Genomic DNA, 27,094 nt, shown 5'->3' with positions numbered 1-27,094 from the left:
AGTATTGCTTTCCCTAACAGCCCGGTCAAAGTCCAGAAGCCTCGTCTATCAATCTGTGAAAAGAACTGGTTCTAAATTAGCTTGAACAAATAAAATTAGAAGAATACAATAAAAATGGGTTTTTATCAGGCATGCAGACACTAGTCATACGTACAGCAGTTTTAATTAATCCCACTTTGGCCTAAAGCACTGTTTTTGTGCATGTTCAGGATTATTTGCATTAAGAAACAAATCCAATTGAACATATACGATAGCAGCAATCACTTTAAGAATGCATGAACTGATTTTTTCCAGTGGAGAACACGCTGTCCACGAGTCACTGGTACAGATTGATACAAGAGCAAAAATCATCTTTAAAATGTCAAATCTGAAATATGTCACTTTTTTAAAAACAGCTGACTGACAGGCAGACTTCCTCTATGATTCTCTGCAGGATCTTCAGCATCAGCTCTGCTGCTCTAACGCATTCCAATCCACGCAGCAAGCCAAGACGATGTGCAGACTTGTTCATGTTGTACAGGCATAGCCATCGGCCATTGAGCAGAAATATTCATATATGCGTGTTCACTGATGCTTTTTGAACACACTTTTACAGCCCTGTTTTAGTACAGCTCCTGCGGGTCCTGGGAGTTGGTTGCGGGCGTCTTTAGCCCCAGCTTTACCATATCCTTGATGACCCATAGAGATGGTATGTTAAACCATACGAAGCCCAGAAAATAGTTTTGAAGCATTGCAAAACAGCAATCAACCAGCAGCTCCTGCTTGGAGACACAGACAGCAGCTGGATGAGCACCAAAATGGGAAAAGCCAGCGTGGTACTGGTCACGGACGGCTTGGGTAAACCAGGGGGGTAATCATCAAAGTGTTCTAAGAAGGGCCAGGCCTATGGTTTAAACCTGGTTTACCCAAGCCGCCCGTGACCATGGTGGCTTTTACCATTTCATGCTTGAAGCTCCCCAGCTGAGCCAAGCCAGCTGACAGTGTTTAGCTTAAGAGCTCGTCTTCATAAGACCCATGAGATCGATCACAGATTTAATGATTAGAGACATTAGGGTGCTTTTACAATGAGTAAGCAGCCAATAGAAGCACTAAACATTAAATTCAACTGTGTGCACCGCTGGATGTCACATCCTGCTGACTCTCCTGGTGCAGGTGAGCAGCTCGCACGGGATGGGTGCGCACTGGTCACACACATCCCTATTTTTGTCATCGGGGAGCCTTCTCTCTGCCCTGTGACTGTTCCTGAACAGCCCCTCCCTCTCTGTATATTCAGAGCTTTCTCATTATTAATCTCTGATCAATTAACGAACATTTATACTGTGTGGTAAACTGAGGTGATAGATACGCACATATCCTTATATAGACATATTATTACTGATGGTTTAAACACATGGACTATGGTACACATTAAGCACGTAATTCTATCATCATTTGTATCGATTTAAAATCATCTTTATACATTTACCATGATATTCTCTTTAATTTTGTTTTAAAATACCTTAATAAAGTGATGTCTAAAAAAATAAAAGTCCAAGTATTTTTGACAACTTTTTCCTTTAGTAGATCTGTGTTGAGTGTTTTATAAGCATCACTGACGTGGTTTCATGAGAGTGCTTCTGCAGCTTAAGCCAAGCCTGCTGCTTAAACCTGGTCGGGAGCAGGTTTGCGCCACGGACTGTGTTACTATGGTAACTCAGGTGTTTTCTCTTTGATGAAACGGCCGTTCCAGTTAGAACCTGGCTTAACGGAGCCAGATTTTCAGACTTCACCCTGAGCTGGGTTTGATGAAATACCCCTTTGGTTTAAAGCGTAGGCCTGGCTCTTTAAGAACAATATGATGAAATACCCCCAGGTTTGTAACTAGCGTATATGTATGTAATCTGAAAATAATTTTTCTTTTACTTTTGTTATATTGTTATTCACAGCACTCCTCCTTTACTTAAAAAAAAAAAATATTATTATTATTATTATTATTATTATTATTATTATTTAGTATGTATGATTAAAAGCCTCCTAACAAGTTGCTAAAATACTAATGTGCATCTGGTTTGTCCAATCAAACAAATCAAATACACAATACATAATAATAATAATAATAATAATAATAATATAACAAAAACATTTCAAGAGATCAAACAACATTACAGAGAAATAGAGTCCCTCATAAGATCAGATACACAACACAAAACCCAGCAGTAAATATGCATCCTGGTTTATCATTTAGGTCTGTTAAAGGGAACATGCAGAGTTGGAACAGTTGGTGCTTTATCTAACATGAGATCTTAAGTTGTCAGGCCCACACATCCATGGAGGAGCTGTTATGTAACAGTGGTGTGAATGTAAGTAAATATGAGCTATGGGGGTTTTCATTGACACGGTCCATCACAGACAAATAGCTTGAGACATGTAGTAACTCAGAGGCTGAACACCTGATTTTTGTTCTACAAGTGGACTCAGTGGCAGCAATCTGTAGACACTGAATAGACAAAGCAGAGGTCAATATCATTCTTCATCATTCTTCCACTCACCCTATGGTAACTTTGTTTTTAAAGGGCAAGTTATGATTGACAGAGCTGTAATCACACTTGCACGCAGACTATTGAAATAGATGTGTTGTGATTATCCTTTATCTCACGTTACAAAAGACAAACTTGAAGTGTCATTGTTTAAACTGTCAACACCACCTATGTGTGCGTATGTGTTAGAGACAATAACATATTCCTTCCAGGAAGGAAAGACGCTGTAGTGATGAGGCATGAAAAAAAAAAGGCCCGGCAGGGTGTGAGTGATGACATAAGAGTGACGCACCTTCTTCTGTACACACTCTGTTGTTTAACTTCTCAAACATGAAGTGGACAGAACAGAAGAAAAGAAGGAAGGGAGAATCTATGCAGTCTTTGGAATTTAAGACACATTCACTTTCACATAGAGTTAATTTTTCTATTTTTTGTTTATTACAGTAAAGAACCTTCTACTACTTACTTTCAATAATACTGGTTAGGCTTGGGCGGAAAAACCGTATACTATAAAAATAGCAACAGTATCAGTTTCAATACCGTCATGAAAAATAAAATGCAATACACACTGCAGATTTTCATTGCCTGAGCCTGAAGCACATCCAATTTCCTGAGGTGTGTACGAGCCGCTGCACCATACACTATACTGCCATAGTCCAACACTGACCTCATCAATGCTACATAAATCGTCATTAGGGCCTCACACCTAGCCCCCCATCTCCTACCAAGGTACCTCATCACGTTTAGCACCTTTTTCACCTTATCCCCAATTCTCTTATCATGGTATTTCCAAGTTAAATGGGCATCAAAAACCACGCCCAAATACTTGAATGACTTAACCCTCTCCAGTTCTTGCCCATACAACTTGAGACTCAAATCCACACTGTCGTCTCCCTCAAATTCTCCTATCTCTCTGGTTCCCTCTGCAAGCGTACGCTGCCGACGATGCAGCACGATGTCATCACTCCGGTGCCCCATGATGACATCATCCCGCAGAGATCTCTGGGAAATGCAGTTCCCGTCTCCTTCAGCGTACCCTCTTCCCTCCAGCTGCTGCAGATCTCCAGTCTGAGAAATCAGAGCCAAGCAGGTAACGACATCCGCAAATGCTGCCATGTCCAACCAAAGGTCAACCCGAGAATGAGCTGGTCGGTCGTTGATCTAGCTCATAAGCAGGTATTTCACAGGCCATCAACCCATTTGTTTGCTCTATTTGCTGTTTTTTCACCCACCCAATTATAACCAAGATCTGCAGCGCCAGTGTAAGCTCTGGTTGCGGAGTGTTTGTCCATCCCATAGCACTGAGAAATAAAGGTACTGCTCTCATAACCCCCTGTGCCATAATTTCAACAAAAGGTTGATGCTAACGCCGGGCTGATGATATTGCTAGGTTAATGCTAATGTTACATTAACGCTGTTGTTAGTTTAATGCTGATGCTAAATTAGTGCTGGCTAATGCTAGTTAATGCTGATATTAATGCTAACTTGCGTTAAGGCTAGCTAATGCTAAATGCTGGCTTACAGTATGTTAGTGCCAATACTAGTTCATGGAAATTCTGGCGAGCACTGGTGCTAATTCATGCTAATGTTATAATCATGCTAATGCTACGTTAATGCTAGCTAATGCAAAATGCTAGTTATTATAAATATTGATAGCTTATACTAGTGCCAATGCTGGTTAATGCTGATGATGGCTAATGCTAATGCTGGGTAACGCTAGTGCTAGTTAATGCTAAATGCTCATTTGTGCTTGTGCTAATACAAGTTAATGCTAATTCTGGCTAGTGTTGGTGTTAACCTGCGTTAATGCTATGGTAATGCTGGTCGCTGCTAATGCTAGTTAATGCTTACACTAGTTAATGCTAACGGTAGTTAATGTTTATGCTAGATAAAACTAGCTAATGCTCGTTCGTGTTAATGCTGGTTAATGCTGATGCCGGCTCATGGTAATGTTGTGGCAAAGTTAAATGCTGGTTTATGCTAATGTTCGTTAATGCTAATTTTGGCTAGTATATCTACGAACTCGTGCTAATACGAGCACGAGCTGGTGCGGTGCAATGCGGGCTGGCGCCTGCATCCTTGCTCGCATTTCTTCGGAAATACAAATATTCTAGCTGTAAATGCATGCATGCATGCTTACAGCAGTGTGGTGATGCCCACCCAAGTCTGTGCGTCCAAGTCAAACCCTCTTCGACTGACGGGAAAAGAAGAAATAAACCTTCCATCCCTATCAACATCTCCATGCTGGGGGAAGTTTACAAAAGCATCCCAACGATTGTTCGTCAATTAACTCGCAGGACTGGTCCAAGGGTTCTTGCTGGTATGTCTTTATGCCAAAAAAATATTTTGCTGGAAATATATGAAAAATAAAATTAATAAAAAATGAATACAGAAATAAAGAAAGAAAAAAAAAAAACGAATAAAGAAATGAATAATAATACAATTCAAATAAATAATTAAAAATTTTGAAACCAGGCTTGTCTTTGGCTGTCAGTCGAAATAATCTTCGACGTCATCAGAGGCTCTTTGGTGGATTCTGCTAAACAACTACAAACCTTTCATATTTCATCTCCTAGATGACTTCCTATTTGACGACTATCATGACTCAAAACCGACCAATGTTTTCCGAGCTTAAACACTGCCTTTCTACTTTGGGCGTTTCGCCGTCCAACAAAAATCAAAGGGTCCCCTTCAGACCATCAAGTTTCTGGGGATAACTCTAGACGGCAACTTAATGCAAGCCCCCCTACCTTTTGAAAAATGAAAATCAAATTACAGAAATTATACGAGGTGTGTAGAAGTCAGTAGCAATTCCCGAAAGAGAACTGCTTCTCTGCTTCGTCATCTTAACTTGCCATGCGTGCCATTCCACAGGCAGAGTCATCCTGCCTGGTCTCCCCCCCATTGGCTCAGGCAAAACCAGATGTACTCTGCAGCACGCTATGCGCGATCTGGCCTGGCTAAATCAACATTAAAAAGTATGATTCAGCTGGTCGTATTTCAGTTTTTTCTGGGCTACATTCTCTGTTGCAATTTTACCCACCAACATCCCTGCCATATGCAGATTCATAGTGCACTGCTTTGAATCCTGCTGCTTGCAGCCTTTCTCCATCAAAGGACTTGTAGTAGGTATTCAATTCCATCTGCGCTGCATGGATCCCTCCACCAACAGCCTGTTGGAAAACCCATCCATCTCCTGCTAAATCTTCCTAAGGAGAGAAAAACCACAAGGCATTGATACTTGTCTCCCTTAATTCATCGATTCATCTAAGAAATGGGTGTTTTATTCTCTACACAGATCCCTTAGAGACAGCCTTCCCCACAGCATTCTACAATTTCTAAAAGGTGGTGAGTTCACCTCACACTCAGGATCCTTCATCCCTTTGCATAATTTCTCAATAGCTGATGTAACAATTAATAATTACCATTTTTTTTCCTGCCCTCACCTTCCCCACTTGGGAAGTGTTCATTTTTGTTTGTGTTGCTATCCAGGTGTGTTTTCAGCACTTGGAGTGTAACAAGTGGGGCTTGTCCGGGATATTATAGAGCTGTTCTGGCCACAACATTCAAATATTGCTAAGAAGATGAGCATTAGTGTACATAGTTTTGTTGCTAATCCCTCATTGATGCAGCTTGAAAAGTGTCGGAAAGACAATTGCTGCACAGTATGGGGTTGAAATACATAAGGGAAGTTTAAAAAGAGACATAAAGACACTGGTGTTGGAATGACTTGTGATATTGAAACTGATTAATTATTGTGATTAAGCCATTGATAAGGTCAATATTTATAGGCAAGGCAAGGCAAGGCAAATTTATTTGTATAGCGCATTTCATGCACAAGGCAACTCAATGTGCTTTACATGATCAAAAAGTGCAACAGAAAACATTCAACAGCTTAAATAAGCTGTTGATTATTGATTATTGATTTATGAACTTAGGCAGTGGCTATCCTTACGGTTGTCGTATCAATATACGGAAATTCTATCGGTACGCAGCACCCCTATTTGGCCAGTTTAGGTCATGTGATTGGTCTGTCATTGGCCAGTTTAGGTTGCATGACTAAGACTAAACCTTACCTAAAACCTAACCCTAACCCTAAAAATTGTTGCGATATTGGGTTATAACCTAACCTTAACCCTAATCCTGACCCTAAACCTAACACTAAGAAGCTACGTACGTGTACTTCGGTAACCGTACCAATAGCACTGGGGGTTGTCCATACGGCAACCGTACAAATAGACACTTTCATATTTACTGTATATGTGAAATACAATCTATTGCCACTCTGTCCAGGGTGTAGCCCCACCTAGCACCTGAAGAAAGCTGGGGAAAAACACCAGCAGACCCCCACCACCCTGAAAAGGAGCAAGAGGGTTGGAAAATGGATGGAAATACGATCCACCTTGAACGTGCAGTATTTTATTTTGAAAATAAACCTGATATTTTATTCTGTGTCTGTGCAGTACTTCCTGTCCTGCATGAGCTTATCTTTGCTGAATTTATGCAGCAGCTACTGATTATTGACATTAATCGAAACGTATTAGCTGCATTGCAGATACGCAGCAGATACGCAGCAGTTACGCATCCAGTGGAAATTGGCTGTTAGTTAGTAACCGTGGCTGCATGACAGAGACTTAGGATAAAGCTTGCTTTTAGTTCGATACAGGTTTTTGTACCTTTTAAGCCAAATCCAATAGAATACAACCAATGGTCTTTCAAAATTTCACATTAAATTGAAATAAATGGGTTTATTCTTACTGCATGTATTAAATAGTGGAAATTGTAAATATTTGAGTGATTTTGCTTGTTTTCCTAAAAATGTTTCTTGAAGTTTTTTGTTTTACACTGAAGCTTAAAACCATAATAAAAAGAGTTCGCTTTACTAAAAATGTATGAACTTTTTAGGTTGAACTGTGTTATGACCAATTACTGACAGTCTTACGTAGATCAGTGAAATTGACTCTTAGTGCTATGCTATCCCTTTATGTGCTACTTACTGCTCTTTACTAAAAACATTATGTGACGTCATTCTCACTGGAAGAAAATGAACCTAAAATCAACTCAAAAGTTCTCATGATTACCATTTTTAATTCTGTTCACAATTTTCTTTTGTCAGTGTCTAAAGCTCTGCAACCAGAAAGCAGTTAATTACACTGTAATTTTATATTAGAGACAGACAGGTGCCTTTCACAGTTCTTTCATCTAATAACATTCTTGTCATTCTGTCTTTGTCCCTCCCAGCTTCTGACGATCTTTATCAATAACAGTTTAAACACTGAATTCCTCTGGTAACTCCTGATTGTTCAGTTGACGACAAAGAAGCTAGATATAGAAAAGGTAAACAAAGCTGTGAAGGGATGGGTGTCTTATTGCTGAGAATGAACAAAGTTTATGACATAGGTTTAAGGGTTACTATTTCACAATAGCAACCACAGTATCACATAACGCTGAGAGATATTGAACTGAGGTATAAAATTGGCCACTGCTAAACTCCAGATTGTTGTATCTCGTTACTTCTTACTTTCTCCTGCGGGCCCAATTGGATGCCTCAAAGGGCCGGATTTGGCCCCTGGGCCATGAGTTATACACATGCTCGGGGGTAGGCATACCTGTGGTTGAGAATCACTGCTCTACAATTTTGAATAAATGAATCAATGAACCAATCGCTTGGATTATGTCTATGTAGAGCTAAGTAGTCATCCTATAAAACAACAACAAAACACCCTGATATCTATTTGATAATGTCACTGCTAATAAAAGCATCAAGATGAATTCTGAAGTGTTCTGGGTGGTGTTATTTGATTTAGATAAAATATCCCAAAATGAAACATGAATGTCAGATAATAATAATAATAATAATAATAATAATAATAATAATAATAATTATTATTATTATTATTATTATTATTATTATTATTATTATTATTATTATTATTATAAGTAGTAGTATTGTTAGTACTTGCATGTTGAAGTTACAGCTGCAGGGCTAAATTTTAGTTTGAAAGCCTCAAGTGCATCATATCGGAGTTCAACGTGTTTTATGATTCAAGGCTAGTATGGGGTAAATTTGTGTCTTCATTATATTCAATCAAAAAAAAAACTTTTCAATCAAGAAAAGATGACTTCAATCAAAAATAAATATTTTCAATCAAAGAAAAAAAAAGTGTTCAAATTCAAAAAAATTATTGGAGACCTAAATAATTGCATTTTAACATGTCATCTTTTTTCCCCTTTTTTTTAATTTATTGTATTTGGAGCATATTATGGGTGGTACTTTTGTGTCTTTATTAATAATTCATAAAATAAAACATTTAAATCAAAGAAGAAAAAAATAATCTATCAAAAAAATTGACCGGAAAAAATAAAAACTACAGAAATCTATTTAGGAGGCATTAACTACTGTTTAATTCTACTTATTTACAGAATTACATTCTTTAAAACTTGTGTTATCACTCATTAATTCCATTATTATGCTCTATAGTTTTTTTCATAGTATTGTGAGCAAAATGTTGTAGTCGGACAAAGGGGTCCTTGGATTCAGAATTAAGAGAAAGGAGGTTCTTAATCCTAAAAAGTTCAAGAACCACTGCATTAAAGCATTAAATAGTTCTTTAGCAGTATTGTCCATGTTATTGTCTGATATTTATTTTATTCTTTATCACAAGTTACGAGTACTAAAAAGTCAATATTCCTATGGTTTTCATTTGGCGAAGATGTCCGTGAACGCACCGCAGTCCGCTGTACGTACGCAGTCATGCAGGGCAGCACGAGCCCCTGTTCGTCCAATAGGAAGGCTGATGGTAGGAAGGCTCATGGTAATCCTGGCCTGCTAAAAGCCGGTGTGCTCTGCGTTAGAGGAGCTTCTGATCTCAGCAGACACTCAGCAGACACTCAGAGGAGCACCAAGTTCCTGGAGATGCCCTGTTTTCACTCTGAATTTCCCACCGCACTGCCCCTGTTGTCCGGGGTCTATTGAACGCACCACGGAAGAGGAGAGAGCTCGGAGACGCATCGTGTGTTTTCATCGGAATTAGACTTTTTTTTCCTATTACTCTACTTTTCTTTTCTTTTCTTTCTTTTTTTTACTTCACCCATAAATCTCACTGTCTCGGGCCGTCATGTCCTGCGGTGAAGCCTCAGAGCAGAGTCGGAGGGTCAGTGTTCTGAGCTGGGATCAGGTGCGGCGTTTGGACTCCATCCTCGGGGAGAGCGTTCCCATCCACGGCCGAGGAAACTTCCCCACTCTGTCAGTGCAGCCCCGGCAGATTGTACAGGTGATGGCTCACTTTATCACACTATATTATGTCAAATAATCGCTTTATCACACCATATTATGTCAAATAATCGCTTTATCACACCATATTATGTCACATGAGCCCTTTATCACACTATATCATGTCAAATACACCCTTTATCACACTATATTTCAAATAAACCCTTTATCACACTAAATTATGTCAAATAAACCCTTTATTAGGTCTCATAAACCCTTTATCACATCATATTATGTGAAATGCACCCTTTATCACACTATATTATATCAAATACACCCTTTATCACACTATATTATGTCAAATAAACCCTTTATCACACTATATTATATCAAATACACCCTGTATCATACTATGTTTCAAATAAACCCTTTATCACATTATATTATGTGAAATGCACCCTTTATCACACTATATTATATCAAATACACCCTTTATCACACTATATTATATCAAATACACCCTTTATCACACTATATTATATCAAATACACCCTTTATCACACTATATTCTATCAAATACACCCTTTATCATACTATATTATATCAAATACACCCTTTATCACACTATATTATATCAAATAAACCCTTTATCACACTATATTATGTGAAGTACACTCTTTATCACACTATATTATGTCAAATAAAACACATATAAGTACTTTGAAAAGAGTAAAAAAGCACACTTATACTTCATATACTTTATACTTAACTATTTTAAACAACTATAGAGCATAATGATGGAATGAATGAGTGATTTTTTTTGGATTGTGACCATTTTGATATCAAGAATTTCTAGTGACCCCAAAGACATTTTTTTTTCTTCTAGAATTAGATTTTTATAGAGTTTGAGCCCATGTCTGTATGTATGTATGTATATATATATATATATATATATATATATATATATATATATATATATATATATATATATATTTCTATTAGGGATGTAACGATTCACTCAACTCCCGATACGATTCGATTCACGATACTGGGTTCACGATACGATTCTCTCACGATTTATTTTACAAAATGGGACTGTAGACAAATTTTTTTTTTGGGAAAAAAACTCGAAAATACTGTACTATTTTCCTTTTATTTTTCATTGTCAAAAGAATTCCTTGATAAACTATTCAAAACAATGCAATTTAACTAAAAATAAATCTTGAATTAAATAAATGAAGGAATAATACAAATGAAAATGAAGCCTATTAATTTAAATTCTGGTCCTATAATAAACAATGCAAAACTGCATAATAGTTCTTTTTCTTTCAAAAGTGCAACTGAAAATGTATTTTGCGCCTTAACAATTGGACTTCAAAAAAAAAAAAACCGTGATTGCACTGAGTTACGTCATATTTGTTTGGACCAGCAGAGGGCGCTGGTAACACAGTGGTCGGTTGGCATGCAGATATCTTGCAGTGAAGAAGAGAAGCTATGCTAGCAGACGGAGATAATAGAAAAACGTGACTTTTACAGATATTCAAGTAATATTACAGATATTCTTTTGGTGCTAAAGGGGTAATGAATCATTTATTAGCATATTTAAGAGTAGAAGGCGGCCAGAAAGAAAGTATTAGCAGACTCCGCCCACCGCCTACACTTGTGGATAGCGCCCTCTGCTGGTTAAAAAAGTATTGCGATTCAATTTTCAGAAAATCGATATCAACCGTGATACCTATGAATTCGATTGTAAAAAGACGCGACATTTTCACGTTTTTGAACATATTAAACTCAAAGCTGCTCTGGGTTTTTTTTTTTTTTTTATTGAGCATTTGCATTTTATTTTTCTTAATACATTTAATACAGTATACAAATCTTATTTATTATGAGTATTACATTCTCCAGGTGTTCAAAGGTAACAGATTTAAATTGTTTTCATGTACCAATGTTCTACAAGTTATGGAATTTGCTGGTTTAAAAAGCCCTGTCTTATTGTCGAAGAGACGTTAGCATGCACTTTTTAACTTTTTCTCAAGTAAGGAGCAACTTTAATACTTTTACCAGAGTCATTTTTTTATTCAAGTATTTATACTTTTACTTGAGTACTGAAGACTAGTACTTTTACCACCTCTGGTGCTTGTCATGCAAAAAAATTAAATTAACGTAATATAATCAGAGGTGTAAAGAGTTCTGATATATCCTACTCAAGTAGAAGTACTCGTACTTGTTTGAAATTGTACTCAAATAGTAAGTTATTCATAAAATACTCAGGTGCAAGTAAAAAGTAGTTCCATTCAATAGTACTTAAAGTAAAAGTTACTAGTTATTTTCACCCCTTATATTTATTTTTGGTAATAAATCGTTGCCATGGTTCCCCTGCATACAATTAAAAAGAAAAGATCAAATCTTACACAATTGGAACTAAATGTATTTTCCACAAAGGCCGCTGTATAAAATAAAAGGTTTCTCAAAATGTACCTAAGAAAAACAAATGAATAAACAACACCAATGGATTCAATTCAAAGTAATAATAAAAAAATTCTCAGGCTCTAATTATAGCTACATTTATAAACTCTAAAACTGTGCCGTACCCAGTGTGGCTAACTACATAATAGGGAGAAATGTAATGGCGTTGTACATTACATTTAATCTGGTTGGTCGGCTATAATGTGATGCAGTTGTAGTGCCGCAATGTCCGTTGATCATTTTAAAACAAAAAATTATAATTTACTCTGTAATGGTTGGGTGTAAAGTTACTTATCTTAAAACATACTTAAGCACAAGTAAAATGACTAATTTAGAAATACGCTCTAAAAAGTACAAGTACCCATAAAAGCAACTCAATTACAGTGACGTGAGTACTTGTAATCAGTTACTTTCATATGATGTAACTAAATTGTTGATAATGTTTAAATTTAATAGAAGAAACTTTCATTCAAATGATTATTTCAGTGCTTCGCAAACCTTTTAGGCTCATGTTGTACCCCCTTTCTCTTATTTCTGAATCCACGTACCCCCTTTTGTCTGACTACAGCATTTTGCTCAGAAAACTATGAAAAAACCACTGTAGAGCATAAAGATGGAATTAAAGCAGCAATTCTCAACTGGTGGGTCGGGACCCAAAAGTGGGTCGTGGACCTGAACTGGGTGGGTCAAGAACAGCTGGTCAAAAATAAACAAATACCTAATGTCTTTCATTTTGGACTTGTCTTTTATTTTGAAAGAAACTTTTGTTTTGACAGGCATGCTGTGAAATGCATCATGCACAGGAAAATATATTGATTTATATATGCGTGTTTTCAACAGCTATTTATGAAAAACTAAAATTTAGTTTTAATGACCGTGGCAAAATGTGGGTCCCAGGTTGAGAACACTTGAGAACCCCTGAATTAAAGAATTTCATTGTAAAGAAGTAGAATGAAACGGTATTTATTGTCTCAAAAATAGATTTATCTTTATAGTTTTTAATCATTTCTGGTCATCTCCTGCCTGGTGTGGGACCTAGACTGACCCTTGTGTTTTCAGTTCATGTTCTAATCACGATCATTTACATCAGGGATTCTCAAATGGGGGTACGTGTACCCCTATGGGTACGCAATGGCACTACAGGAGCCACTATTTCAATGTTTTTCAACCTTGGGGTCGGGACCCCATGTGGGGTCACCTGGAGTTTAAATGGGTTTGCCTGAAATTTTGGAAAAATTTAAATATGTTTTTGAAATTTTGCAATTATTATTATTTAAAAATATATAAATAAATATAAATAAAACAAAATTCCAAAATAAAGTTTAAGTAAGAATATAAAAGTACAAAATTATGCATTCAGACTCAGAAGTAGCATTAAAATAAAAATTTCCTTTTACCTTAAGAAGTGTGTGTGTGTGTGTGTGTGTGTGTGTGTGTGTGTTGTCCTTTAGGGAGTTTAAAGGAAAAATAAAAGGTCAGACTGCTAAGGAAAAACTCCAATAGATGCCTATGTGTAAAGCAAACACACTGTGTTTAACTTATAAATCAGGATGGACTACTAGGGTATCACAGTGGCATGTAAATGTGCACGTGCATCTGCTGCTGCTGATATCACGGCGGGTGTTTCCTTCTTGTCGCGTCGACACGCTGCTGTCCGGTCACACCCGGGATAAAGGACGAGGGTTACGGGGAACAACTACCTTCAACGAACGAGTGCGTGCCTTCACTGCCTCGCACTTTTGAAATTCGGAGGAGCCACTCTCGTTAGTTAATCTCCGGCGCCGCCATCTTTGTTTTGGTCATCGATGATGTCGACACGTTATCCTGGCCCTAATGTTTAACTCTGAATTAACATTGTAAAACCCAATATTTTTAATGTTTTTTTTGTTAATTTTCCACTTTATCTTATTCGAGTAATAGCGTCATCGCATACCCCTTGGGGTACACGTAGCCCTATTTGAGAAACACTGGTCTAAGTTATTTACTGATTTCCAATTTCCTCCATTCAATAAGTAACCACTAAAACATAAACTATTATTTAATTACTTATTTTTACCCTGGCTCACTAAGATCCACTTGGTTTCCTCAGAGAAAGAGCTGTTATACGGCTCCACGGCTCATTTACCAAACACAGACACATTGTGGATGATCTAAACCAGGGGATGAATGAAGTTTTCCACCTTCACTGCTGAAGCCATCAGTCTTCTTCTTTCACGGTTCATCACAGATGATGAGGGTTTACTACAGGGAATATGGAGAAAAGTAGCTGCTTTCTGTCTCAGTGCTATTAAACTGCACAATTTGCATTGAGTCATATTTGCAACATTGACACGCACACTCACACACTCACACACACACACACACACACACACACACACAGTTTAAGGGCTTTTATAATCAAAGAGGCCCCACCATCTGGTCTGCACATCCCTCCCTTCCTGCTAATATCTTTCCTTCATTACACACTCCTGTAGCCGCCTCGGATCCCAACACACATTTCTCTTTCCATGAACTTCAACCCTTTAACACCTGTTATATTAACATCTCCACCTGTTTTTTTTTGTGTGTGCTTATTATCCCTTGCAACAAAGTATGAAGGGTGATATAGGTTTGAGCTCCATCCGTCCGTGCGTCCGAGTTAAAGGGGACAGTTTTTCTCAAAAGCCGTATAAGATAGGATAACCAAATTCAGTGTGTGGCTTCAGGGTATCAATACCTCGATGGAGTTTGAAAATGAGAAGTACGTAATTATTTTTTCCGGAGTTATTGCACTTGTTTTGTTTTTCTTTTCGCTGTTCGAGGTATCTTCAAAGGGGAGAGGTTTTCTTAGAAATTATTTAAGATAGGATAACCAAATTTTGTGTGTGGCTGCAGGTTATCAATACCTTGATGAAGTTCGAAAATGAGAAGTGCGCAAATATTTTTTTTGGAGTTATTGCTCTTGTGCCGTTATTTTTTATTCTGTTTGAGGTATCTTCAAAGGGGACAGCTTTTCATAGAAATCGTTAAAGATAGTAATTTTATATTCTGATGTGATAATATTTTCTTATGTATACATTTAAGTTCTAGATTTAGGACATTTAGAAAAAGGTTGTGAGTTATAATGACAACCAATCTGGCGGGGGATGTTGTTGACTATGTCTTCCTGTTACTTCTAATGCTAAGGTTGGCAACTTTTAATAAAGTTGCAGACGCAAGACAAACATTCTGGTCGACTTTCCTTTCCTTTCCTGAGTCACCAGAGGCAGACGGATGACTGGACTGACTGCAGTAAATAAAAACATTTGAATAGGATAATTACAGGATTGCAAGTATCATGAATAATAGTTCAAACACACTAGTCTAGAAGTAGTAGAACTAGTGCAGAAGGGCTTAGTATATGTTCTATTATTGTATAGGTGATCTAGATTAGACCTACTGCAGAGAAAAATTATTCCTTCTTAAGATTCAAGTTTGTTTGTACATGACATCATGGTAAATATTCATGACTGTAGCTCTCCAGGAAAGCAGCAGGGAACCTATAGTTGTCCTGCATGTTCTTTCTTTCTTTATTTCTTTCTTTTTTTATATTTTGTGTAAATCATACTTCCCATGTGCAAACAATCACCAAACATTTCACAAATGTCCAGTCAAATGCCAGATTGCCACAGCTACAAATACAATCTTACAGCTAGTCTCTAAATGTCAAAATCTGAAAAATGTACAACAAATGAACCATATGTGCCACTGATTTGCAACTTAATCAAATATAGCCCCAATATCAAACTTATGTTTATTTAAACCTATTGCAGATCATGAAGTCAAATAATGTTTTTTTAAAACTGTAAAACTTGTTAAACCTATTCCCTTTCACAATTTTTGCTCAATTGACACCAAACTTGCTACAGCTCATCTTCAGATTGTCTTCATGGTTCTCAACAGCGCTGTTGAGCTTAGGGGCCCCAACGATGTTATGGAGTGATGGCGCCCCCTACTTTCAGTTTTCAGCAAGGGAATTTTTTTGTAGTGTTTTTCCTTTTTTTAATTGTACTGTCGTAATAATTGTTGCACACTTGGACACAAAAGGGACTCCCAGATGTGCACGAGTTGTTTTAACTCTCTTCTTAATCTGCATAACACAGAAATACATTAATCAGTTGCACCGTCTATTTAATACAGGCAATCTGCTCAGATGCTCCAGTCTTTACCTGAGGACCCCGAGGACCCCTGCTGCCACTTAGCAGCCCCCAATGCTGCCTGTGTGCATCCTCCGCGTAAAGAACTTCCAATATAAACAGTGCTTCAACCAGACATAGCGTGTAGTGGCACATGAAGCTGCTCGTCATGTTTATAACTCCAAACAGATCATTCTACACGCGCGCGTGTGCACGGATGTGAACACTGTCGGTTGAAACGTGTTCAGGGTTAGAGAGACATCGGCTTCATTCTGGTTGGACGGGTTCGGGCCGTGTTCTCTTCTTTTTTCAGCTCGATTAAAGCTCTACCGTGTGCGTCCTCTGCGTGTGTGTATGTGTGTGTGCGTCCTTTACATGTATGTGTGTGTGTGCGCATCCTCCGCACGTGTGTGTGTGTTGTTTTTGTAATAGTTTAGAAGAATTCTTGTGCTTGTGTGTGTGTGTGTGTGTGTGTGTTTGTTCCAATATTACTGCAGGTCCCTGCACATAATGCCTCATTTAAATTTGAAAAGTGCGTCTTGGAATCAGTCTTTTGAATAAAATTTATTTTTATCTACAGTGTCTTGGAGTATATATTTATCATATATATATATATATATATATATATATATATATATATATATATATATATATATATATATATATATATATATATATATATGAGTAACTGTCTCCTGTGAGAACTTTTTGGTGAGAACTCTGCATCTACACAGAGATTTGATGTATCAAAAATCGAGCCTACAGTGCATGAACATGTTAGACTGTAAACATATACTTGCTAATTATTGGTAAATGCATTTCCAAAGTTCAATAGTTTCTCTACAAATGTCTTGCCAAGGTTGCAGCTGTTAGTATATCTCCAGTAGCACAAAGGACGACTAACTACTCTATTCTAGCTTTTTTTATTATGTGGTACGGTCATGGCTCTACTCCACTCTGCTTGATTGTGGTATTAGGTGCTAGTTTTTGGGTAGAGAATGGTTCCAGTGAGCTTAGATATGTCTGATTTTGGGATGAGAGCACAGTGAGCAAGACACAAAAATGGAAACATTGATGAAATGGGAGGATTAGTTGCTTTCTTCTTAGTCTGCGGCTGTATTTCACAGTATTAAGAAAGATAATAATTCCAGAGGAAGCTGGGGAAGAAGAAACTAAACACAACTGAAAAAAATTCTAAGTTCGTAGAAATCTAATTTCCTAAGCTTAGATGATGAGACGACTGTATACTTAAAACATAGTAACTGGTACCAGGTTCTATTGCACAGTTGTCCCCTTCCACAGGGTCAGGGCTCAGTACTGGTCTGGATTAAAAAAATGAATCTTATTTAGTTTTTAGGTATTTTCCATACCCTCATATCTCAATTACTTGATCACACCTGATTAGACTCAATACTGAATCAAGGCTAGCAGACGCTTCCGCAAGACCCATGTGCAAAACGTGACCCATGTTACTCAACTGTTAAAAAACTGTATCTGATTTTAACTAGAAAATGGATGACTAAATGCCTAGAAATTCTGACAAATGGCCAAATATTTCCAATTCCACAGTTAATTATGTCAATTCCATTTGCTACATGTTACTAGTGATCATGTTATTCTGTGATTAAAACTGCATGAAACCCTTCATCTAAAGTAGGGCTGGGCGATATGGACCGAAACTCATATCTCAATATTTTTTCACAAAATGCCGATAGATATTTTTTAACTCAATAACATCTGACCAGAAAAAACAATTATGGGTTAAATTTGCTGATTCAAAATGTCACACAGGCACAATTATTAACAAACAGCTGCACAATATGTGCCACGTTTGGATGTTCTCCTCTAGGGGACAGCACGTGTGAGTAAGTTCTGTAGTTTGGCTTGTTTAGGGGGAGGTCTGGGTTAGAACGCACTCTGTAATTATCTAACTGTGCAGCAACTCCTAAAACAAGTATTTTAATACAAAATAAGCTATAAAATTAATGTTTTCAACATATGGAAAAATGATAAAGAAGGAAACTGTTTGACTTTACTCTGCAAATAATATTAAAGCTTGTATGATGTAATTTGTACTGTGTGATTGTATAGATGAAAACAAGTTAAAACAATTTATCGATTTCTCTCGATATAGGCGATAATTGTCATTTTATATACAGTATAGGCAAAATAGAAAACTCGATATCTTGAATCACGATTTATGGACCAGCCCTCATCTAAAGTGAAGGGATTGTGGGTTCAAGTCCCGCGAGTGGCCTCCGACTTGTTTCTGTGAAGCCCTGCGATAGACTGGAATCCTATCTCAGGGGTTTATGCTGCCTTATGCCATATGTCTGCTGGAATAGGCACATTTCCTGTATGTAGCTTTACATATGACAATAAAGTGTAATGTATATTCTATATGAAACCGCAGTGTTTGTTTTATCTGTGAGGTAGTTTGAGAGGGAGGAGCTCACATTCTTATGTAGGGTAGGAGGAGCCAGGATTGTCAGTAGGAGTAGTTCCCACGTTGTGACGTCACAGAGAAAAATCCAAAATGTAGAATAACAAAGGAGGGAGGACATATAACTTTTTCAACTTTGATCCTCTGAATGAGGCTAAAGGAATATATTGTATATCATTGTAGCAAAACCATTATAAAATGATTTTTTCATAATACTGCCCCATTAATAAATCAACTGTATTCAGCTAAATGCTGAAATGACTAAAATAATAAGAATTTTACAATTGAAACGTGATATGACAATTTACAGAAATACGTGGAGCTAATGCATGTATGATGTTGTAGGAAATGTCATAAGTTGCTACTTCTCACCACAGGCTCTAACACAGATGCAAGCCTGGCTGTCACTCCAATGAACAGCCGAGGCCAACTTAAAGTCAATGATTGACTCAACACACAGGAAGCCAAAACATCCAGACTAAGTACATTAAGCGCATGCGGTTCGTCACATTTAGATTGGACCAGGGCTCTTAAAGTAAGTAAAGCGTGCCAATCATTAATTTACGACCTGTCAGCACATACTTGAATGCTATACAATTGTAAAAACAGTAGCGTAGGACCTTATTTTCCTGCTTCATTCAAGCACAAATGAAATGTGAAAGAAACTAATTTCTACTCAGTGATGCCTAAAATGGCTATATTCTGACTTTTATTTCCTGTTGGCATAGTTTAGGAGAACAAACCAGCTCTGTTCAGCTTCATTGTCCTGATGAAGCCAGATGTCATGTTCACCATCAATGGAAAATGTCATGCAGGTTTCAAATGTCTACAAGTTTATTTCCATATCGTAAGGCCACAAATGGAAACCATTAACTGCTTTAGTTAAAGGAGAAATCCATTCACAGTAATATACCATCTGCATGGAGCATTGTATGAAAGCATTGACTCTTAGTTACACCTCCATACTTCTTGTTGCATTTATCATTGACACTTGTCAACCCACTACTGGAATCTGCTGTGGACTTCAGGCTGTGGAGACCACATTTATCACCTGACCACATGATGATGAATCCAGATTTTTGATGTGTCACAAACCTTGCGCTTTATTTGTCCAAAGGGAAGACTTTTAAGGGCGGAAATATGGAGTCTAGTTTTAAATGAGGAAGTAGTCCTTCTCCTTTTTTCCTGGAGTGTAGCCACTGGCTTTGATATGTAGAAGTATGTGAGGAATTGAAGGGTGTCTGCAATAACAGTGCTCCTGTTGGCCAAGCTCAACAGCAGAGGATTATAGGAAATGGAGACTAGTTGCCTGACTCCTCTCACCAGACTGTAACCCAACTCCTCACTGTGCTTTTTGTTCAATCTAAGCAACAGGAAGATCCTATGCACTTCTTGGGCCTCGTGGATTAGACAACCTGCAACAATTTAGTGTTATAGTAAATTCTGGCTTTCTTTTGCGAAATGTTAGCTTGATTTAATAGTTTCTCACCAGCGCTGTTGAGCGTAGGAGCCTCAATGTTGTAATTTTCCCCTACGGAGTGATGTTGCCCCCTACGGTGCGTTTTCAGCACCATATGGCTTGCTACAGCTCATCTTCAGACCATCCTACATGAACCATCTCGGGTTCTCACCAGCACTGTTGAGCGTAGGGGCCCCCAACATTGTAATTTTGCTCCCCTTCGGAGAGATGGCGCCCCCTAGTTCAGTTTTCAGCAACGTAGGGGAGATTTTCTTTCTTTCTTTTTTTTTTCTTTTTTAATTGGCACGTCATAATAATTGTTGCACACTTGAACACAGAAGGGACTTCATCGGGGACCCCTGCAGCCGCTTAGCTGCCCCCAAAGTGTGCATCCTTCGCGTAATCACTGTCCAATATAAACAGTGTGCTTCAACTGGGACATAACATGTAACGGCGTGTGCAGGTGCTCGTCATGTTTATATCCCAATGAATCATTCGATTCGGATGTTAATACCGTTGGGTTGAAACGTGTTCAGACTTAAAGAGACATCGGCTTTATTGGGGTCGGACGGGTTTTTTTTGTGCTGCGTAAGGTATTTTTTGTGCCCGATTAAAGCTCTACTGTGTGCATCCTTCGCTTTGCAACCCATAATCACCATCCAATATCAACAGTGTGCTTCATAATCTAAAGAAAAACAATCAACTAAATAAAACAACAGAAAAATATAAAATTCATGAGTGTGAGTGGGGGTGGGTGGTGGGCGCATCCATAAGAGTCCCAATATTATTGCGGGTCCCACATAATACTTCATTTAAATTTGTAAAGTGCGTCTTGGAATCAGTCAAATTGTTGTTTCTTGTCTATACAGTTTCTGTGAGTGTTGATTAGTGGACCTTCACCAAGCGTGAGTAACTCTCTAACCACATTCACGATGACCCTTCACCAATTAAACAAACAGTAAGGCAGTAACAAAGATGAACATTTCTGCACTGGTGGCACTCGCTCACGCACCACACCATCCCCCTATGCTGTGAAATATTTTTGGTGCAGTTCAACTCCACTTACAGGTCTGCTTCTTTAAACCCTCACACACAAACCTCTTTAAGAGAAAGATATGAGTTTAGTGCTTAAAGTCTGCCGTTATACAGGATTTCAATGTCTCCCTCTGTCTACCCCTGAAGCCAATTAATATGTCGTTATCCAGCTTTGCATGATAACTTGTCCTACTTTATATTTAGGTTTGTTGGAGTAAGTAGGGAAAAGACTTGGTTTGGATACCCTTGCTATAAGAGATGTGTATGTATCCGAGTTTGGTAATGCTCTTACTCGTACTAATTCACTCTATAAACAATCAATACTTATATTAACAAAATGTTTATTTTTAATTCTTGAACCTTAAAAGTCACTGTATGTTTTGGCTTGCTATTTTCTTTTTTATGCCATTTATGGTTTGTTTTAACCTTCCAGTTAGAAAATGAGCGCTTGTTATTTTTAAACATACCAATCAGTCTATGCATTATTATCAGCTGCTTGATTTTGATTAGATTCAAAATGCAACCCAACACAGATTGTACTCAAAGGACCAGTAATGGTATTTGTTGGCTTCTGCAATCAAGACTGTAAGAGAAAAACTGTGGTTCAGTAATTTTTAGTAAACTGTGTCATGGCATGATAATTAGTTATTGTATGTCCAACAATGTTTTTTTGCAATGATTTTGTAGCTTGAAAAGGCTTCAATGTGTCGTAAATGTAAATGATTTTTATGTACAATGTGGGCTGTCATAAACAAAAACTCATGTCTTTGGTAATGTTGAGAAAGCATCAGTCTGCATCAAATAGGTAGGATACAAAAAATAATGCATCTTATGTACAGTATGCATGACTGTATGAGTGTACAAAAACACTCAAATTGTGGAAGATGAGGAATCTTGTAGTTTTTACCTAACCGTGGGGCTGTTGAGACTTTTTTCAAACACATTTTTGTGAAATCAAAATCGCTTCCATCTGAGTTGTTTGAAGTTTTTGTAATGGGATTATTTCTCTTAGCTGATTGGCTTTTACAAACTCCCACTTGTACACCTCTGAATCGTATTGCCTTTGACTGTCTAATCTTTCCAGAGTTAGTTTCATCCAACAGATGCAGAGTATTGAAGTGAGTTTAAAAAAAAAGATTTCTTAGACTGTTCGCAGATTGTTAAAACATTACTCTCACCAGTCTCAACTTACATTTCCGGCTATGACATCTAATATAACCAAAATCCCCCCAAATGACATGCTTGGAAACAATCCTATCGCGTAGAGATAAGAGTTGTGATGACTAAACGTCTCTGTATTCTTAAAGTCCTTTTTACTAATTCGTCATTAAAAGACATTTCAGGCACACTTCCGCCTCTGTACACGGGTCAAATGACCTTCTCTGAATTTGGAGTTTGTGGAACCTTCTCAAACCAAAGGAAAATTACACGCTTGCCAACCACTGCGCCACTGACTGGCTGAGATGGAGAGGATGCAAAGGTCATACACTAGTAACTCGTTACTCTTTATCGCCATTTCCTTGTCAAAGAAGAATTAGACTGAAAGAGCAGAGCTTTTTTTGGCGTCTCAAGGAGGACTGTCGGATCATTTCAAACCACAATAATAAAAAACCATTCAGGGATCGGTTTAAATGTAAAAGTCAAGGAAACTCCTGAGAAGGAGACTGTTTGCGTCGCCGAGGCGTTGTCAACAACAGTCGGGGTGTGTTTGCGGCTCTTTTAATAAGTCTTGGTTTTTCCCGCCAACGTTAGCGGAAGTGTCTCCTGCTCACTTGGTGCTGAAAGCTCATGTGGTAAATGTATGCGCTGGTGTTTATGGGTGCTGATGGATGTAGGCTGTAAGGAGGAGGTGGGGTTAAGGGCAAAGTCTTACTTCCTTTAAAGCTCCATTTGGGCCCCCGAGACAGACGATTATGGCAGATTGTAAACTCAGACTGTTTAAGTGTGAGGTCAGAACAAATAGTGATGTAGATTCTCCTCCCTTGATAAGATTAACTGAGAGACAATAGAAATAACTGGAGTGCTGGAGTCTTTCAGGGTTTGGTTAAAATAAATTGTACAAAGAAAGAATTCCTTTAATCCATTAATTTAGAAACTGTTACACCAAGGAAGAATTCAGGAGTTAGATATACAGTATTTGAACTTGAGTAAATGTCTTCAACTGTAAGAGACAGTTTAGCTAATTCAGAACATCTTGTTTGGGGGTTGAGTCACTATGGTGTGAGAAAAACTAGTAGCTACAGTATTTTTTAGCCCTTCCATCATATTATTTAGACTGTAATATGTGTACAGCACCTAAACAAACACAACATGCTGACAGTAACAGTGTGTGTTTGAGGCAAATAACAATTATACTTCTCTAATACATGAAGTTGTACCTCCAGCTAAAGTAAGCAAATTTGATATTAAAAATAACACATTCAAGCAGATCTCTCTCTTGCTAAATCAACACCAATGTCACGTTTTCTGTTAAGAAAAATACATGTAAATTTTTAGTTTAGATGTATTGGCTTTCCGTTTCCTAGTAGCTAATCACACTAGCTCAACTATATTTACATTTGAAAATTAATTCTTTACTCCTCAATTTTATAGTGTTATAAGAAACCTCGAATTGTGCTTAGGGGCCAAAAGGGCCAGTGACTCAGTTTAAGCAAATTTAAAATAACATTTCCCATGCCAGCAAAATACTCAATTGTTAATAGTTTAATAGATTGCAAAAAACCACACATTCTGCATTTATCTTTTTCTTGAAACAACACTTGTTGGGTTGCTACATCAACTTGATAAACAAAAAAAGAAGATATTCAATTTCTTTCACTCTTTCTATAACAAACTATATATCGTATGTTCAAATTTGAAGGATTTGGATTAGGTCAATAGATACCTTGACAAAGATAACAATAGAAATCTACATATAATTCTGCTTTTCTTTTTCAGGATTTTAAAGATTCCTATAAGCAGGATTTATAGTTTGCATTTACAAGTCACTGTCAATCATTAGAGAGGAGGTTGATATAAAATGTCTGTAAGACATACTGCATTATAATATTTTTTGTCTTGTTTTCCTGTAGGCCTACTGGTGGACTCCTTATATCTCACTTGGTATTTTCAACTGGACAGCTGTGTTTTACATTTACTCTTTCTCGGCCTTGCTGAGTCTTTTTCGTGTTCTCTCTGTGATACAAAATACAGAAAGTATAAACATCTAAGCTGTCTACAGTCAGGCCATTTTCCCAGACAGCACATGATAAACCAGATAAACCCATTCTTCTGGCCAACGACTGCCAAAGAACTACATGTTTTGGTATCGTCATTGAACAAAAGTTGAAAAGTTCACAGCTCAAAAGCAGTTTGTTGTTTTACCCCAGAACAGATTTTTTTTTTACTTAATGCATGATTTCATTGGTTTGTAAAACTGAACTTTTAAAGATATTCTTCACTTTTAGACACAAGTCATTGCACATTATACTCAAAGCCAAGTGTGCTGTCATCTACCCCCCATTAAAAAATGCTTATATCTGCCACAATGTTTGGATTAATTAGTTATTAAGTTTAAAAAAAAAAGAATCAGGAAATGGACATTTTCACAGATACTTCATTTCATTCAGAAAGGCAAGAGTTTATTGTTCGCCACAGCACAAGTGCATACTTGTGTTGTCTGCTGTAGATCTTTATCATCTAGATCCCCATCACTCAGCCTTCCCTCCATGTTTCCTTATCTTTCAGGTGGTCAGGGCTCGTCTGGAGGAACGGGGAGTGGTGATACGTGACGTAAAGCTGAATGGTTCTGCAGCCAGTCATGTGCTTCACCAGGACAACGGCCTCGGTTACAAGGACCTAGACCTGATATTCGGCTTGAGCCTGACGGATGACAGAACCTTCCGGCTTGTGAAGGACGTAGTGCTGGACTGCCTGGTGGACTTCTTGCCTGACGGGGTGTGCCGTCAGCGCATTACAGCCCTCGCCTTGAAGGAAGCGTATATACAGAAACTGGTGAAAGTGTGTAATGACACAGACCGCTGGAGTCTCATATCCTTGTCAAACAACACGGGCAAGAATGTAGAACTTAAGTTCGTAGACTCCCTGAGGAGGCAGTTTGAGTTCAGTGTCGACTCCTTTCAGATCAGCCTGGACTCTCTGCTCCTCTTCGACCGCTGCTCAGAGACGTCCATGTCTGAGACTTTCCACCCAACGGTTCAGGGTGAGAGCATGTTCGGAGACTTTGAGGAAGCTCTGGGGCACCTTCGCTCTAGGACGATTGCCACTCGTAGTCCTGAAGAGATCCGTGGTGGCGGGCTGCTAAAGTACTGCCACCTGCTGGTGCGCGGCTTCCGGCCGTCCTCAGAGACGCACATGAAGCAGATGCAGCGCTACATGTGCTCACGCTTCTTCATTGACTTCCCCGACATTAGCGAGCAGCAGAGAAAGCTGGAGGCATATCTTCAGAATCATTTTGCCGGCATGGAGCATAAGCGTTATGAGTACTTGCTGACGCTGAGGCGAGTGGTGGACGAGAGCACCGTGTGTCTGATGGGGCACGAACGCCGGCAGACGCTGGCACTCATTTCTGCCCTCGCCTTACGGGTCATGGCTGAACAGAACGCTATCCCTGCTCTCTCCAACATCACCTGCTACTACCAACCTGCTCCCTATGTCAGAGATGTCAACTTCAGCAACTACTACGTGGCACAGGTTCAGTCACCAATGGCTGCGTGCAGTAACTCTTATCGAACGTGGCTGCCATGTAGCTGAGCTCCAGCTTGCAGAGTGTGTATAATTCTATCTTGACGATGGTGCGGGGAGATGATTCGCTGTTCTTTGTTTCAGCATGAGGCCATTTTTGGTTAATGTTCTCTAGTTCGCCAATCTTTAAGGAAATTGGTTTGTTTTTTGTTGAACTAGCTCATGTTGTGAATGTACGTGTTTCTGCTTGGTATTCTTACTCCTTTATAGTATTATTTTCATCTTTATACATATACAGTAAAACATTTCTTGTTGGTTACAAGTGAAAGCAAGACAAATGGAAGACAAAAGTAGAAAGTGTTTTTTTTCATGTACTCCTGCTTTGTATCTCACTTTAGCCAAATTCACTACCGTATTTGTTCTAATGCTTTTATGCTGTAAGTTGTTAATATTTCAAAGGTGAAAGAGAAAAGCTTGTAATGTTAAGATTTTAATTATTCAAAGTGAAGCCACAGGTTACCAAAACCAGTTTAAACTGTGTGCTTGGAAACAGTCACTGGATTGGTTTTGGAATGTGACTCCTGAAGGATAATCTAGTTTCAGGAAATATTGCGCCAATGACTTAGCTGAAACAGAGCAACGGTGTTGCCAGTCTTTGACTTACCAGGATCAGATGTTCTGTAGCAATTGAGCTTTTTGGCTTTAACTTTCAAAGCGGACAATGAAAAACACTTCCTTTATATCAGTGCTCCCCATCCATTAATGTGCCACAGACCACTTTCATGCTAGCGGCCAAGTTTTTCGTTTTTCATGGATAGAGGGAGGGGGGTCTGTGTTGTCTGCTGTAAAAAACATTTTTTTTCCATTTATTTAAAGCTTATATCAACACATGGGGATTATGAAGCTTTCATTTTCTTTCATCTTAAAATGAAAATTCACTACTGTTCTGTCTGTGGTTTCAGCTGACCTTAACTAGGATGAAAAAAAAGACCAAAGAAATATTTTCTTTTGTAGCATGACAAAGACTGTTTGTGGTTCCAAGTGCCTGAATATGATGTACATGTTTATAACGGTTGCTATGTAAGAGCTGTGTTCATCCAGATTACTGTAAATTTGTATATCCAA

At 38.1% G+C, this 27,094-nt stretch overlaps 1 protein-coding gene across 1 annotated transcript; it reads left to right on the top strand.

Annotated features, from left to right (window-relative positions):
• The first annotated feature begins 9,267 nt into the window (after positions 1–9,267).
• Positions 9,268–27,094, top strand: tent5bb (terminal nucleotidyltransferase 5Bb). The gene is made up of 2 exons (XM_028461742.1): positions 9,268–9,790; positions 25,013–27,094. The coding sequence occupies exons 1-2, from the start codon at positions 9,635–9,637 to the stop codon at positions 26,036–26,038; spliced, it is 1,182 nt and encodes a 393-aa protein (XP_028317543.1). The 5' UTR covers positions 9,268–9,634; the 3' UTR covers positions 26,039–27,094.

The sequence above is a fragment of the Gouania willdenowi genome, chromosome 11 (assembly GCF_900634775.1).
Source record: "Gouania willdenowi chromosome 11, fGouWil2.1, whole genome shotgun sequence".
NCBI classification, from domain to species: Eukaryota; Metazoa; Chordata; class Actinopteri; order Blenniiformes; family Gobiesocidae; genus Gouania; species Gouania willdenowi.
This window is presented reverse-complemented; position numbering and strand designations above follow the sequence as displayed.

What these genes read in the sequence shown, in the direction of transcription:
- tent5bb (XM_028461742.1), top strand. Translation starts at nt 9,635, where the DNA reads ATGTCCTGCGGTGAAGCCTCAGAGCAGAGTCGGAGGGTCAGTGTTCTG. An exon ending in AGCCCCGGCAGATTGTACAG is followed by an intron (nt 9,791 to 25,012) that starts GTGATGGCTCAC and finishes CTTATCTTTCAG; the next exon opens with GTGGTCAGGGCTCGTCTGGA.